This window comes from Acanthopagrus latus, chromosome 10 (assembly GCF_904848185.1).
Source record: "Acanthopagrus latus isolate v.2019 chromosome 10, fAcaLat1.1, whole genome shotgun sequence".
Taxonomy (NCBI): Eukaryota; Metazoa; Chordata; class Actinopteri; order Spariformes; family Sparidae; genus Acanthopagrus; species Acanthopagrus latus.
The window spans coordinates 7,204,475-7,221,405 of record NC_051048.1 but is presented as its reverse complement, the minus strand read 5'-3'; the positions used below and the strand labels follow the sequence as shown (position 1 = coordinate 7,221,405).

Here is a 16,931-nt window from a genome sequence, read left to right as displayed (position 1 = left end):
AAATGTGCCAAATCCTTCTGACATCTATCACCTTTGGCTGTTTCAGTCTGATCCCAGCAGGCGCCACCCTGACCTGGGCCGAGTATTTCAGCCCGCTGAGGGCCGGCAGCACCAGAGTGATGGTTACGCTGGACTGTCCTGCTCTGAGACAGGTCCGAGGCCAGGCTTCTGTCACCATCCAGCCCTGAGGACCACGGCAAGATCACTGACAGCCAACGACATTCAGCTCAGATATAAACCTATAACACAGTTACAAATCTGTATGCGCTCGACAGTTTAACATCTGTAGCTTCAGCACTTATGATTACTAAAGTGATAGATTTAGGCTATGGAGGACCAACCCTGAAAATAAATTACTAAATGAATAAATGACTGAAGAAATTAATATTCCATTAAATGCACTAAGCACAATATACGAAATTTAGGCAGTACATGAGACATAAATTGATATTTCTTTGTTAAATCATTTCTGTATTTTTTTTTAACCTTTGTATTAATTCCCTTTGTTCAAATGGGAATTACCTGTGAAAGTAAATAAATATGAGGATAAACACAAAGATAAATGAATACAAAGGCAAATTAAATCAGAAATATCAGTTTGTATCACATTTTATACATGTGTTTGTGCCTACATTTATTTTTATAGTGTAGTATATTTAGTGCATTTAAAACCATGTATTTATTTCTCTATCGTTTATTGATTTAGGCATTTCTTGTCCGCCATATAGGTCAATAATTTCAAGTTAAAGCTGGTCCAAGTATTACAAATGTTAACTGATTTTAAGAAAGTATATTTTGGAGAAAAAAAAAAAATCTACAGCTTGCTTCTTCATTTTAACTCAAAAGCATGGATGTTTTCCAAATTCTCCAACTCATTCAACTGCTCACTATTTTGTAATCGCATCCCCCCACTGTTAACTGTCACATGTATGAAGTTTGATGCCCTGCATTGTGGGGTTGTTGGCAGAAGGCAGTGAACCTGGCATGGATAACACTTCTATTGCTTCTTTGGAGTTTTTGACACTCAAAACGGCAGAGCGTGAAGACAGGGCTATATCGAGTGAAAAATGTAGGTATTACAGACACAATGTTTATTTTATGTTGATCAATTTATTACCACCAGGAGGCAGGAATACATCCATTGACTTACAACTCCAACAGAGGCAGAGCAAAATGATTAACCCACCAGGTGGTTTTCTGGTGATTTGATGCGTTGAAGTAAAATACTCAGTCATTTTAACTCTAAGTAACCCAACTCCTGCAAAAAACATCTTGGTCATTATTTGTTATGAACATTCAATTGTATTCACCAGCTAGTGGCTGTCTTTCTCTGTCTGCTGCTTGGCAGGTAGTTAAGTGGATTCATTAGAGCTGAATTTCTTCAGAATGGCTTCCTGCAGCTTTTAGAATCAGGGTTGATTAGGGCAGTGAGACTGTAACCAAAACATTGAGCTAGAGAGGTAGAAAGCTTAGTAGAATAGCTGCCTTGGTTGATAATGTTCCGTCATGCTGTGTTTCATTTGATATACAAAATATTGTTAAATGCAGCTTGAACTTGGATTTGTTATATGTACTCCAACTACGCAACTACATCTATTATACTGAAGTATTAAAGTTTCTGCTTGAAAACTGTCAAGAGGTCTTTCCACCTCTTTATCAGTCTATAAAAACTGTTTTTACACTGTTTTCTTTGTACAAGATGCAAATGCAAATATCAACCAAATAAAAAATTCCCTATACTTTTGTTTTTCAAAATGACCAGAAACAGAGGTCGTGCAGAAATTAAGTGCCCTGTTGGCAACATTGACGTGTGTGTTTGTGTGTGTGTGAGTGTCCAAAAGTCCGAAAACTACCCAGAGCTAGGGTTCCCATCAATGATTTGGCAAAATGTAGTTTTTACAAACACAAAATCAAACAAAATTCAACACTGATGACTATGAATCATCTAATGATCATACGCTACAACAGCAGAATAACAACATCATCCCTTGAGGAATTGCCAAAGCAGCTGAACGGAAAACTGTCTGGCTCCAATTAATGGAGCACTGTTTTAGTTTTGGGGAAGAAATTTGAATCAGAATAGGAGGGAGATCTTCATTGCCTGATTTTTTTTTAAAAATATCTAAACAAACTAAATAAACAAAAGTTTTGTATTATTACTTCATTGATATAGAAGTAATACAATTCTGAGTTTGAATTTCTTCTCTAAAACTACATAGTGCCGGTGGAATAAAAAAAATATTACTGTATGTTTCTCCTCATTATAGCTAACCCTCAGAAATATGGCTGAATACAAAAAAAAAAAAATACCCGTAAAGCAGTGCTGATAACAATAAACACTTAACATTTGTCTGTAACATCCTAAATTCCCTGATCACAATACAGTAACTAATCAGTCAATTACGTCGTCACTTGTGTCAGTTTGTCATTTGTCAATTATCTGCATCATGGTGGTTGATGGAAAAAATAATTAAAGGTGCCTTTTAATGCATGGTGCACAACAGTCACCTGACCTGAGAGGTTCTTCAGCCTGGGCTGACTTGTGCTGACACTGACGAGGAACAGTAATCTGACAAACGATTTGAATTGAATATATTGTTTTGTTGGACTAAACAGCTCTGTGGTGTGATAGGTATACACCAATATGAGTCAATCTTTTCTGCACCCGTCATCCATCCCTACCATCTTCACCTGAAGGTGATGAGGTAGTCTGGGTACGCCTGGTTGTCGTGGAACACAACATACATCTTGGGATTGTCTATTCTGTCCACCACGCTGTCACAGCGGTCGTGGGGCTGACTGTTACTGCGAGGAGGAGGAACCTTCATGTCGCTGCTTCCCAGAGTGGAGACCCCAGTCAGGACTCGGGCCACAAACACTAACTGAGAACCATCAGCAGCGGGCTTCGAGAAGGTGGGTTGGGCTGAGTAGCTGGCGTTTACAGCAAAGTAGGTTCCATGACCACATGAGGTTCCTGAGAATAAGAAGAAATGGGGAATTTAAAATAAGTCCTCAAATCTACATGTCTTTCAAAATCACCCTTGTGATTGTTACACTTCACTAGTTAAAGGAATTAAATGGAAATGGGAGAGGAGAAGGAGGGAGCTCTTTACCGTTCTGTCCTGCAAAGCTCCTGTTGAACCCAGTTTTCATGATGGAGTCGCAGTTGTCCCGGGTCGTCCCGTGGTACAGAAGCTTTTCACGAGCTCCACCCACCTGTCTTCTGTTGTCGGAAATGTGCTTCTTCTGTACCTCATAGGACTTGCGCAGATGAATATTCTGTAGGCGCTCGATCTGTCAGGAAAACAAGACAAAGTAACTAACGAGCAACCAATATTACCTCAGATGGACTGAAGTATCTTCACTCCTTTCAACTGTACTGTTGATTACACGCTTAGAACATAGATATTGTGCGAAACTCAATATGGCGATGGCAAGACAAATAAAGTGGATCCATTTAAACTAATGTATTAATTAACTCCAAGTCTTCCGTGTCTAGAGGCAATGAAGTGTCTTTTTGAGTGAAAGCTGCCCACCTTCATCACAGTCTTGCTGACTGTCCGTTTGAATGCCTCCTTCACTGACTTGTACTCAGCAGAAGAAGGCTGCAGTGCAACCGCCTTGAAAGCTTCACCATGAGTCATGCTGTCCCAGTAGAGAGGGAGGGTGAAGTCTGAAAAAAGGTTGTACAACAAAATAGAAAAATGCCAGAAATTCAGACTAAATGTGTGTCATTTCCAAAACAAATGTTTTCTATATAAATGGGGAAAGCAGAATTATGCTTAGTTGTTTCTATTCTCATTAAATGCAAAATCAAGTATCAATATTGTCTCAAACTACAGTATCAGTCAGGCTCATTTGGAACATAAATGTTCAGCAACAACAATCTCTTCACCTGGAAGATTCACAAGTCGTTTGAGCTTCGTCGTCTGTCCAGATACTCGTGTTGAAGCCTCCAACCTCTGTGCATCCACACTCCACAGGACGCCCTGTGCGTCCACTATCCCTCCTCCTATATCGTTATTTTCAAGGCTGTAATTGGCTTTTTTGGGCAGTCTCTCCCAGTTGCCGTTATGTGCTAGGATATACCAAGCTACAAGAGTGTAGAATTCCTGCTCCTCTCTGACCCTCACCTCTCTTCTGAGCGAGACTTGTAGAGAGGCATTAATCTTCTGCATCACCTGGTTGACGCCATCTTTTAACCCACTCACTGTTAAGCTTCCCGGCCCGGACTGGTCCCTCTGTATGTGCAGACCCTGTGTCTCCACCACCTGCTTCAAAACCTCCACGTCGTCCTGGGTGAGGCCTACCAGTTCCTCCTTTTTGATGGTTTGAGTGGAGCACTGAGCCTGATACAGACCCATCAGCATTGTCATGGCATCATCAACATCCTGTCTGGAGAGACCCAGGAAGAGGAAGACGGACTTCTGACTTGTGGAGGTGGAATGGAGGATGCTTAGGTCTGTGCTCGCTGACAAAGAGGGCGGTTGTTGTTGTTGTTGTTGTTGTACATGAGGCCTCTGAGGCACTGACACTGCAAGGAGGGTAAAAGACAACAATCAGGAAAATTTACAAAGGAACAAGAGAATTCTGATTCGCAAAAAAAATCCATGAAAATGAGACAAGCAAACATGCGCAAGTTTGTGAAACTTTCTGTTACCTCTGTTGATTACAGCAGTGGAAAACATTTGCATTGCTTCCTCTTTAAACGCCAAGAAGACGTTAATCTTAATCAGGACAAGGCGGATGTTTGTGAAATGGTAAAAAGAAGTATACGACGTTGCAATCTTCACCCCTCGGAGGATTGCACTTGCCACAACACCAGGGTCCAACCCTCCAGCTCCTGCATGAACAGTTTGAATGTTTACTGGTGGAATTAAAATTGCCCATCTAGAAAGTCTTATACCTTATACAGAATACCTACCAGCAGAGATGGCCGGAATGGCTACAGACTTATATCCATAGTTTTCACAATATCTAATGATGTCGCACACCCGTTGTTCGATGGTACCTGCGTCCCCTTTTCCAGACACATGCCAAATGGCTTTACAGTTGAACCATCCAGGCCGGGATACAATACTGCTCCTTCGCTTGTTGTTTGCTACACGCAAGAGAGGAGACAAACATGAGCGAAGAAGCTGAAGTGGATGTTGGTTGAAAATATCGAACATCTTTCCTCACCTGCTCTGAGTTCAGCCTCCACCTCTGGTCCAGCTACGGCTAAGATGTCTTTGCACACACCATCTGCAGGGAAAAGGTTACGTTAGAACAGAAAGACAAGGGTCTACAGTCATGAGCTTAATGCTAATGTCAGCATGCTAACATACTCATAATGTCGTCAATATCAGGTTCAGATTTTAAAGGTCATATTGATTGAAGTTGGTCATGTTCACAACAACATCTGTAGTCTCATTAGTGATGTCATCAAACACCACTTGTAGTTTAGCGATCAAGCAGGGCAGTTATTCTACTGCTGTTGGTGTGTGCTTTGTGCTAACTGGATCAGTTGCTGAACAAATTTCATTTGCAAATTGCATTTGTGTTTATATTTATGGCAATGCATATTTTGTGAGCATTGAAAAAATACATTTATAACAGAGAGTCATTCAAAAATAAATCACACAATGTTCATATATAGTAAATCTTCCTTTGAACATCCAAAAACATCGAGACCGAACTGATTCCAAACTCACCTCTGTCAAAATCAACAAAGTTGGTCGTGTTCACAACAATATCTGTAGTCTCATTGGTGATGTCACCGAACACCAGTTGTAGTTTAGCCCCGCCTCCCACTGTCATTGTGATGTCATCGAGGTCGCTGGTGAGCGATCTGAAGATGGCTGAGATGAAGAACCACGTGTTTGATTTAATGTTCTGCCTCATCAGCAGCTTTGTTTTTTGTAAATATATAAGGATGGGACGAGGGTCACCATTTTCCTGATGCAAATGGTTGAATAAAACTAGATTTTTACGGGTTTGATTAATAGAGATCATTTCTTGGAATATGATAGGTTGTATATATGTGGGTATATTTTTTTTTATTTATTCTGAGCATATGTGCAGCTTACCTTGGCCTTCTTGGTTCATATTTAAACTGAGGTGCCTGGAGACATCATGATAGCACTGCAAGTAAAAACACCAGCTTTAAAAACCTTCATCAATAAATCTTACAAGTTCATCTTACATACCAGTTGTGTTGAAAGTCACCTCCTCAGAGTCTGGGTAACCTGGTTTAATGACGATGTGGATGGTGGAGAGACAATCAGAAACTGCAGATAATCCAAACTGGTGAAGGGTCTCAGTCAGCACTTGAATGGCTTCACTCAGCGGGTATTTTAAAACTCTTCCCGGTCCGATAACTGGGAAGGCCACTGAGCACAAGTGCTGCTGTGCACACAGGTTCAAACACCTCTTCAGGCCTTTCTGAAGAGCCTGCAAAACAAAAAACAAACATTTCCTCAGTGTTTTCACCTCCGCATTGACATGGTGACCTAACCTAACATGAGTGGGGCCATAGATTAAAAGTACCACTGTTATTCTGAACAAGAACTGAAGCCCTGGGTAAGGCATAAGACCATATAACCGATATTCTGAAGCTTATAACTCTTGAAAATACAATTTAGCCAGGATAGGCAGGATCATAACTTTTCTCTCAAACTTATTTTGATATTCTTCTCGAAACTACTATGTCGGTTTGTGTATTTCCGTTCAAACGGATGAAGCCCCATCAATGCCTTTAAGTGGAAAATGTGGCCAGCTGTGCAAATTCACTTTTGCTTTGTTAAACTCTCCATATAGGCTTTAAATTGTACCTGCACACTCCATCCGCTGACCCCATCCCATGGCGAGCATTCAATGAAGAAGAGCTTTGAGCAACCCAGAGATGGAGGCGCATCAACCTGAAGAACATCACCAGGGGCGAAGGTGCGATTTGCTGTCTTCAAGTAAAACATTGAGCTGATCGCATTCCCTGCTTTCTTCAACAGACATTTTCCAATTTCTGTAGAATTTAGTTGCCTGTTGATCATGGGGGCCACCAAAACATTCACCTGTGGAAATTATTTGAAGTATCAATGTGAGTGTAACTTGGATGATGTGCTACTTTTTGTTAAATAGAACAGAAAGTGTCCAACCTGCTCATCCACCAAACTGCCAAGTTTGATCTCCAGGCTCATCTTGTGGAACAAAATGCTGGAAGGAGTGTTGCAGCGCTGTCTGGTGGCAGGCTTGGTTCTGACACTGCTGGTGCTGAAGCTTTTCACCTCTGGGGAGAACACACCTTGTTGTTCCCTGATAATTACCCTACAGGAGCTCTCCACCAGCTCCTTGCTGACTTTACCCTCTGCTTGAAAGTACCGCTGAGCACCTGGTCCATCTAGAACCAGTGTGTCTTTCATCAGACTGACTAGAGTTGCTTTCAAGTTTGCCTGAATGTTGGGGACCAGACAGCGGGGGCCAGTCACAAGCACAGAAGGGGATGGAAAACGCGAGGTTTTAAAGGTCACCTTGTTCTGCTTCATGCCAATCAGGTCTAAGAACTGATCAAAGTAGTCGACCAGTTCAGGATGTGGTAGTTTGAGCAGTTCTTTCGTCATTTGTCCTTGGTTCCTCTGGTTGTTGTGAAGAATTTCTTTGAGCTTGTTCACATTGTCACTGTAGCCCACCAGTCGTACTTTGGTGGCTGCAGCTCCGCTGGGTCCTGGGATGAAGCTGACGTCCACTCTGAGCTCTCGAAAGTTTGCCTCGTTCTTTTCTTTCATCAGGATTTCTTTCACTCTGTCAAGATCTGGAGGTGCAGCTGCAGCTCCCTGCAGCTGAACATTGTCCAGACTCAGTTCTCTCTTTATTGTAGCCTCAGCTTCATCCAGGGCATCTGTGGACACACTGGACAGAACCAGGTCTGACCCCACCTCTATGGAAACAGGAAAACGGAGGTTCTGCTGGAAGCGAGCTTGGAACTTGGAGATGGCACCGCTGGATGTTATGAAGGTAAGTAACACTGTAGGAAGTTTAACTCTCTTTTCTTTAACTGTTTTGATCAGCTCATCAAGTTGTGTAGCTCCTGACTTCACCTCCTGGTCTGGGCCCTTCAAGATGACAGGTGGTTTGATTATACAGAAAATATGAAATAATATCATGACAGTTGTCATTAGCAGACGTTGACCCTGCTCAGAAATGCTTCCAAAGTGTTCTATCCAGAACATTTTCTATTCTCTAACATCTGTGGTTAGTGTCAGCAACGTTTTCTAATAGGCAATATTTTCTCACCTTTGATCGACTAATGGAGGGCTGATCGGGCTTCTGTGGCAAATTGGTTTGATTCGATTTCAGATCTGATTCCCCAGATGGAAGAGAGATGGTGTGAAACTTCCTCTGCAAAATGCTCGCCTGGTCTATAAAAAAATGACAAAGTCCAATTTGCCAACAAGATCCTACATTTTAACTACTTAACCTACTGGAGTTTCTTACCTTTTTTATCCTTGACACAGATTTGATACGTTTTGGCTCCAGCCTTTTCAATCGCTCTACAATCAGCTCCCCCATCTTGTCTGCTCTGAAAGTTTCTCCTGATCTTCTTCACTCTGTCTCCCAAATATTTGCCTTCAGAGAACAACAGGTGTTAGTATTCATCCATTTGTTTCCCTACAATTCTGAATTCTACCTCATACCACTAAAGTGGACAGTGGACTTCCACTACTGACTATTTACTCATGATTAGCCTACATATTTGCAAATGAACCTCAGTTGGGGCATGTCCCTAGTTAGTATTGTAGGTATCTTGATCAGTGTTGCAACTTATTTTATGAATCTAGAGCAATATTACTCACCTTGAGGATTCACAAGTTGTTGCAGCTTTGCAGTGTGCCCAGTTATTTGTCTTGTGGCTTCCAACCTCTGTACATCCACACTCCACTTGGTTCCCTGTGCGCCCACAACTCCTCCAGCTGCATTGGTTTTCTGCGTCACCTGATTGACCTCGTCTTTTAAACCACTCGTCGTTGAGCTGTCACGGCCCAACTGATCCGTCTGTTTGACAAGATCCTGCTTCTCCACCAACTGCTTAACATTCTCCTTTTGGTGTGGAATGAGGCCTGTCAGCTCCCCTTTTTTCAAAGTTTGTATGGAGCACTGAACCTGATACAGATCCTTCAGCTTTGTCATGGCATCGTCAACATCCTTTTTAGAGAGACCCAGAAACAAGAAGACGGACTTCTGACTTGTTAACGTGGTATGGAGGTCTGTGCTCACAGATAAAGATGATTGTTGTTGTTGTTGTCCTTGAGTTGACTGAGGCACTGCAAGGTAAATCAAAAGACAATCAGTGAACGTTGCCAACGAAATAGCACAATCGTAAATAAAAGATGTGTTTGTGAAACTTCCAGTCAGCCCTGTTGAAGTGGAAAACGTGGTGCTTCCTTCAAAAAAACAGAAACTAGTGGCGGCTAATTTATCGCTAATTATCGAATCATTTGTTACTCATTTTGTTCATGTTAAAGTAAAGGGAGACACTAATGAATAGTTACTAATTAGACTCAAGGAGTAATTACTGAATTATTAATTGCTCTTTTATGCTCCCTCATAGCAAGGGTAACAAAGGACTCAGTAATCAGTACCTAAAGTCCCTAATTAACTAATCATTATCATGTTTAACTTTACTTGAACTTTACATATGACACACATATGCACCCATATTGTGATGTCCCTAACTAATTCTGAGTAATGTAACAAATGAACAAGAGAACTAAACTCTAAAATACAGGTGATTGAGATAAAATGAGAACTTAGAGCTGTGTTAACTCAAGTTAAACAACTTAATAAAACTTAAAGGACCCTGGGTTGAAAATGATCACTTGAGCTCAAACCAGTATTAAAACAGGAAATAAAATAAGGCAGAAACATACACGCCCAATAAACGAGTTCTGCTTACCTTTGCTTCCCTGGTTTATATTCAAACTGAGGTGCCTATAGACTTCATGGTAGCACTGTAATCAGAAACACCCTCATTAAACACATTCTCAAGAAATCCTGCATGCATGCGTCTTAAAGAAAAACCATTTACAGCAGCTGTGCATGAGTTAGTAGTCACCTCCTCGGAGTCAGGATATCCTGATTCAATGACGATGTGGATGGCTGAGAGAGACCCAGAGGATGCAGATGATCCAAACTGGCAAATGTTCTCAGTCAGCACTTGAATGGCTTCTCTCAGTGGGTATTCTAAGACAGTTCCAGGTCCAATAACTGGAAAGGCCACAGAGCACAAGTTCTGCTCTGCACATAGGTCCAAACACCTTTTCAAGCCTTTTCCAAGCGCCTACAAAACAACAAAAAGTAGTCATCTAACATGGGGCAGGGCTTTTATATGACCACATTTAATCAACATGTTCTTGTTCTTGGCAAACAATGAACTGAGTGCAACCGACTGCAACAAATGTGATTACGAGACTTGTTAACTCCCACGAAAGGTTTGTTGACAATAAAAAATTTTGTTTCAGCTTTCTGTATGAAGTAAGCCATCAGAAATGGTTACCTATTTTATCCTTATTTGTAATCAGCAAAATTTCTGCCTTTCTGATTTTGTTTGCTGTTACAATGCCATCGTATTGGAAAATAAAAAGACTTTGATCAAAGGAATGCCATAGTATTTTCATGTTCACAATTCCTGGCACTTCAATGCAAAACCAATATTCTAACAGTCCACTACATTTGGTTTTATGTGAGTCAGTGGACCTTCAATTTGATCTTGTCCATTGGCATTCACCCATAGTGCGTTCTTTCCAACACTTCTGAATGAAAAAAGTATTTCACTGTACCTGCACACTCTGTCCTCCGACCCCATCCCATGGCAAGCATTCAATGAAGAAGAGCTTGGAGCAGCCCAGAGATGGAGGTGCATCAACCTGCACAATGTCACCAGGGGCGAAGGTGCGATTCGCTGCTGCCAAGTAAAACTTCGACTTGAGTGTGATTCCTGCTCTTTTCAACAGACATTCTCCAATATTTGTAGAATTTAGCTGCCTGTTGATCATGGGGGCCACCAACACTTTCATCTGTAAAAAAAAAAGAAAAAAAAAAGTGATGTGTTATAACATCAGTGTGAGTATTATTATTGTACTATTTTATGTAAAGTAGAACAGAAATTGTCAAACCTTCTCATCCACCAAACTGCCAAGTTTGATCTCCAGGCTCATCTTGCCAAACACAATGCTCAAAGGAGTGCTGTGGCGCTGTCTGGGGGCAGGCTTGGGTCTGGCCCTGCTGGTGCTCGAGTTTTTCACCTCTGGGGAGAACACACCTTGTTGTTCCCTGATAATTACCCTACAGGAGCTCTCCACCAGCTCCTTGCTGACTTTACCCTCTGCTTGAAAGTACCGCTGAGCACCTGGTCCATCTAGAACCAGTGTGTCTTTCATCAGACTGGCTAGAGTTGCTTTCAAGTTTGCCTGAACGTCGGGGACCAGACAGCGGGGGCCAGTCACCAGCACAGAAGGGGATGGAAAACGCGAGGTTTTAAAGGTCACCTTGTTCTGCTTCATGCCAATCAGGTCTAAGAACTGATCAAAGCATTCGACCAGTTCAGGATGTGGTAGTTTGAGCAGTTCTTTTATCCAGACTTGGTTCATCTGGTAGTTGTGCAGAATTTCTTTGAGCTTGTTCACATTGTCACTGTAGCCCACCAGTTGTACTTTGGTGGCTGCAGCTCCACTGGGTCCTGGGATGAAGCTGACGTCCACTCTGAGCTCTCGAAGGTTTGCATCATTCTTGGCTTTCATCAGGATTTCTTTCACTCTGTCAAGATCTGGAGGTGCAGCTGCAGCTCCCTGCAGCTGAACATTGTCCAGACTCAGTTCTCTCTTTATTGTTGCCTCAGCTTCATCCAGGGCATCTGTGGACACACTGGACAGAACCAGGTCTGACCCCACCTCTATGGAAACAGGAAAACAGAGGTTCTGCTGGAAGCGAGCTTGGAACTTGGAGATGGCATCGCTGGATGTTATGAAGGTAAGTAACGCTGTAGGAAGTTTAACTCTCTTTTCTTTAAGAGTTTTGATCAGCTCATCAAGTTGTGTAGCTCCTGACTTCACCTCCTGGTCTGGGCCCTTCAAGATGACAGGTGGTTTGATTATACAGAAAATATGAAATAATATCAAGACAATTGTCAATGTTTTCCATTAGCAGACAATGACTCTGCTCAGAAATGCTCCCAAGTGATCTTATCTGATTTGACTCTGACGTCTGTATCTAGTAACTTCTAAAGTACAATATTTTCTCACCCGTGATGGACTGGTGGAGGGCTGATTGGGGTTCTGCGGCAAAATGATTCGACCTGAGGTCAGACCTGGTTCTCCAGATGGAAGAGAGATGGTGTGGAACTTCAGTTCAGTGTCATTTTGTGTAGCTCCTGACTTCACCTCCTGGTCTGGGACCTTGAAAAGATCGAAGTTTGGATGACAAACGCGATCAGTGGGATTTTCTGTGTTGCTTCCTCTTTTACGGGGTTTACATTGACCTGTTCATTTCAAGAATGGTAACACTTGGTCAAGGTGTTCTTGTTATGTCACAGCGCCGTCCTGTTGCATATCTTTGTTAGCGTGGCAACTGATTTTGATTAAATAAGTTATGTCACACAAATGGCTCCAAACAGAAACTGACTCTAAAGGGTAGGATAAAATAGGTTGAAAGGTATTGAACGTGAATGTTTGTCAAATTGAGTGAATTCATTTGGCAGTAGTTTCTTCATGAAAAAAAGTTGTTTTTGATTGATTAAAACAGTTTTTATCTTAGCAAGCTGACTAAAAAAGGGATCAGTGCATTATTAATTTTAACTGTTTTTCATGAGAAGAAGCTGTTTAGATTTGACGAAAAAGGTGAGGATGCAGATGCGGACAAAACAGACAGGGAACTCAGAGACAACAAGCGAGCTTTAATAACCAAGCTTAAGTCCACAAACAAAGGCAGGCCATATTAGCAAGAAATTGGGAGAAAAAACTAAACAACAGAATAACATGAGGAACACAGATGTGAAACATATGTACGTCAGGGGGCGAGACAGGACTGGGAAATGTTTGAAGAACGTCGAAATTACACAAGGGTGAAAACAGATGAACTGACAAAAAGTGAGGGAAAAACTCAGCCATCAATACATTAAGGAGGAAGGACTATTGAGGGACAGGTGAACCAAATAAAGGCAATCAGAAAAGGCAGAAAACAAACAAAGACAGGAAGCATAAAATATGACACATGAGGATGAAACCTACAAAATTAAATGGGAAATAACTGAACTAAAACCCAAAACACACAAGACACAAGCTTCATTTCTAAGTATTTGCTTACTTACCAAAGTAAGGATTGCAAACATAACTTATAATTTATAAAGGCCAACTTGTCTTGTTAATTAACTGGCATGTTTCTTACATTTCTTTTGATTTATTATTTAAATACATAATGTCATAGTTTCAGGGTGACCATATACTTTCTAGCACTGTTAAAATGTATTTTTGTAGATCAAATCTGGACATATTTGCACAATTGGATTATTTTTTCATCAAAATTGCATTTGTTGTGGGGCTAATAGATACACCCATTCAATAAAATTAATATTTATCTAATGTGTAATCTTTTCTTGGACCGTAATGAAACATTTTGGAGCAACCTCTGTTGTGCCAGGATCATCTAGTCGAAGGACCAGCCCTGGCTTGTTTATGTTTAGTGTCAGCTGAGGTAGGGCAATTTTCTCACCTGTGATTGGTTGGAAGAGGGCTGATCAGAGTTCTGTGGCAGACTTATTCTACTCACAGTCAGGCGTAGTTTTCTGGCAGGAAGGGAAATGGTGTGAAACTTCCTTTGAATAACCCTTTCCTGGTCTGTAAGAAACGACAGTGTCCAAGTTTCCAACAGAATCCTCCTTAAGTACATTCTGCCTTAAACTCATTTCAGCCCATTGGGATTCCTTACCTTCTTTTTCCTTGAAACAGATTTTGTATGTGTTGGCTCCATCCTTTTCAATCATTCTACAGTCACCTCCCCCAGAAACTCGTCTTTTATGAAAGTGTCTCCATACCTTTCGTTCCTCTTTGTCTGTCAAATCTCTGGCTTCAAAGTACAAAGGATGTTGGTATTCATCCATTTTGCCTACAAGTCTTAACTTAAAACTTTAAGCATGTGTGACGCTTCTCAGTGTACCTCCATCCTGCTTCAATGAAGAGTGTGCACTGAAGTGTTTTTATTTAGTTTCACTTTCATTTACTGTAAAATCCCCACTTACTTCCTCATTTAAAATGATACATATTTTCCAAATTGACACACAAGTGTAGCGTTTCTCTGATTAGTCTTGTGCTGATACCTTGATCAGTGTGATGTAATGATGATGAAGAAACAATGACTCATTATATTTTTTATATGTGATGTTGGTATAATAATAATCCTTACAGCAGTTGATGGTGATGACACCGTTTGTCACATTATCAATTCACATGATTAATAAAACCTCCATAGAACTGCAGATTTTAACCAAACAAAAATTTGAAAATTGTATTGATATTGATATTCTACATTCTACAATACTGAATATGTATCTGATGTGATGATTGGTTATCATTTTACATCTTTGATTTTAAGACTTTTAATTACTGCTTTGTTTGGTTTAGATGCCATTCAAACCAATTAATCAGATGTGATTAATTTGGAAGCAAAAATACTGTCATTTCCTGTATTTTAATTTTGACATTTATTTTCAAATGAATGATCCTGTAATGTAAAATATGAGGATGAGTCTTAAAACAGCCTCAATTCCTTCAACTACCCAAACACCTCAAACATCACCAGTGAGGAGGCTCACCGTGTCAAAGTTGTTCTACATTCCCTCTCCTTCTTTGAGCAGTTTAGTAGCAGTGTTAGAGGCTTGACCTCCAGGGGTGTGTGGTTGACTTGGACAATCATCATATTTGTTGTGCTGTTGGTAGTGTTTCATGGCCATCTAGTGGTGGATGTGCAGATGCTGGGGATGTCGCTGTTTTGTGATATTTTCATTAGATTTGAGACTCCACATGCTGGAAGGTTAGGACCTCCTGATAGGAGCTCCTTACCAACTCCTTGCTTCCTTCTCTGCCCCCTGGTCCGTCTACATTGAACCAAAGTGTTTGATCCCAAGCTGGCAAAAGTTTAGGGTGAGCACTATTGCCTACCACCTGTAAGAAAGGTTCGACTCTGGCCTGGGGAAGAGCCTTTCTGTGTGGACTGTGCATGTTCTCCCTGTGATTGTGTGGGTTTCCTCCAGGTGTCTCACTACATTTACATTATATGGGTGTATGTGAGAAATGGAGATTCTTATTTTAGCCTTCAAGACTTTTAAAACAACATTAAATTGATAGCAAATATCACAAATTGATTTAAAAAAAAAAATGCTTTGCATCTTTGCATCCCTATTGGAGAAAATATAGACTGGATTATTATTATTATGTACTTCGGACTTATTTGGTATTTTAAAAAATATTTTCAAATTATTTTTTCTCCCAGTTTATTTAGAGTTGGTCCTCCAATGTTGGAATAGCCATTTTATTTACATACATACATTTGCAAGACAAACATGATTTTGTATTGAGAATAATTTGTGCGTCATCACTCCGAGACTTCCCCATGAATGGAACAGGGCAGCACACTGCTCAGGTGAAGGAGCTGTGAGATACTGGGTCAGTCAATTGTTCTTTTTCTGTATCAGCCTGTGATACAGGTCAGCTCAGGGCAGAAAGGAGAGGAGACAGGGGAGTTGAGTTTAAATGAAGACCAGAGCTGTTGCTTCAGCCACAGAGCTAATACAGCAAATAGCTTGATACATTTATGCAAAAGTCAGTGAACGAGTTAATGGAGGCAATGACTCGTAAGTCCCGAGTCAGTAAAAAATTACCCAAACAGCTGAGGAGAAAACTGTCTGTTTAGATTTACCTTATATATTATAGTGTATTTATGGTAACATGACACTGTTTTTTGCTAACCCTCACACATACTATTGCATGTTGTATAACAAAGTAAACATAGCTTAGAACATTGGCCTGGTATCAGGCAGAATTGTAAACTTGTCCATATGTTTCCAGTATCGATGGAGTGGGTGGAGGCAAACATCTGGTCACAGGCGACGAAAACACAACTATCTTTACTCCCATTACTTGTACTTTTTGGAGGTTTTTTTTTTCAATCTCAGTTATTAGAATTCATGCTACATTTAAGTCCCATTCCTCACAGATTAAAAGCAAATTCACATAAAAGAACAAACGGAAAAGGGCCAAATAAGCAGCTGCTGCAGAAAGAAGCTGCTGACCTGAACACACATGTTTAAATGTGTACATTCACTAACCAAGTGTCACAGTGTGCTGATTCTTTTCAACGACTCTGTGCTATGAACTAAAGTGCCGCCTAAGTTTCCCTCACATGAACTGTGACAATATGTTGTACTCAGAGCAGGGCCTTGATTTACATTGTCATGCGGTGGATGAATTCAAATGCGTAAATTCAAACAAAGCATAGGGATGTGGCGTTACCTTGTGTAATGTTTACAGTGCAAATCAGTGTTTCATTGGTGGTAAACCTGGCCTACATTTTAAAAATTAAATTATATTAGTGAGTTGTCTCAATCTGATATAATTCTTATATCATTATCCTCGGCCTCAGACTTGAAGATGAGCCGTTCTTTTGAACAGCTCTTGGAAGCAACATAGCATTTACAACTTCCCTTCAAAGAGCCGTAATAACCGTGAATCTATTATATCTGTATGTATTATATTATTTAACTTTAATTGTTGGTTTGGACGTAAGGCCTCTGTGGTGTGGTGTGTATGTGTGCAATTCATTTTGTTGTCATAAACAATCCTTTCTGCAGCCTCCCTCACTTGAAGGTGATGAGGTAGTCTGGGTACGCCTGGTTGTCGTGGAACACAACA

The 16,931-nt window shown here is 40.8% G+C and overlaps 2 protein-coding genes across 4 annotated transcripts in view; one reads left to right on the top strand and one right to left on the bottom strand.

The window, feature by feature from the left end:
* Nucleotides 1-1,739, top strand: part of f13a1b (coagulation factor XIII, A1 polypeptide b) — a 55,749-nt gene extending 54,010 nt beyond the window's left edge. For both annotated transcript variants that reach the window (XM_037112393.1, XM_037112391.1), the window contains one exon: nt 47-1,739. In XM_037112393.1, the coding sequence (XP_036968288.1) occupies nt 47-188 (142 nt within the window). In that variant the 3' untranslated portion in view covers nt 189-1,739. The remainder of the gene's footprint in view (nt 1-46) is intronic.
* Nucleotides 1,091-16,867, bottom strand: LOC119027303. Of its 2 annotated transcripts, none has more exons than XM_037112387.1 (22): nt 13,954-16,867; nt 13,738-13,862; nt 12,273-12,425; nt 11,148-12,098; nt 10,812-11,048; nt 10,088-10,312; nt 9,929-9,983; nt 8,829-9,296; nt 8,470-8,601; nt 8,269-8,393; nt 7,134-8,087; nt 6,813-7,049; nt 6,208-6,432; nt 6,069-6,123; nt 5,694-5,840; nt 5,182-5,244; nt 4,925-5,101; nt 4,661-4,843; nt 3,896-4,534; nt 3,537-3,673; nt 3,114-3,294; nt 1,091-2,974 (listed from the first exon to the last, which is right to left on the bottom strand). In XM_037112387.1, exons 1-22 carry the CDS (start codon nt 14,123-14,125, stop codon nt 2,688-2,690), a joined length of 5,928 nt encoding a protein of 1,975 aa, XP_036968282.1. In that variant the 5' UTR covers nt 14,126-16,867; the 3' UTR covers nt 1,091-2,687. The 2 variants fall into 2 exon arrangements, with proteins under 2 accessions (XP_036968282.1, XP_036968283.1); XM_037112388.1 differs by having other exon boundaries at nt 8,269-8,333.
* Between the last annotated feature and the right edge of the window lie 64 nt (nt 16,868-16,931).

Excerpts from the sequence above, each read along its gene's own strand:
- LOC119027303 (XM_037112387.1), bottom strand. The coding sequence starts at position 14,125 with ATGGATGAATACCAACATCCTTTGTACTTTGAAGCCAGAGATTTGACA. Across the intron at positions 7,050-7,133 it reads GCAGTTTGGTGGATGAGCAG|GTGAATGTTTTGGTGGCCCC; the intron begins GTTGGACACTTT and ends TAATTTCCACAG. Across the intron at positions 3,295-3,536 it reads TCAGCAAGACTGTGATGAAG|ATCGAGCGCCTACAGAATAT; the intron begins GTGGGCAGCTTT and ends TTTTCCTGACAG.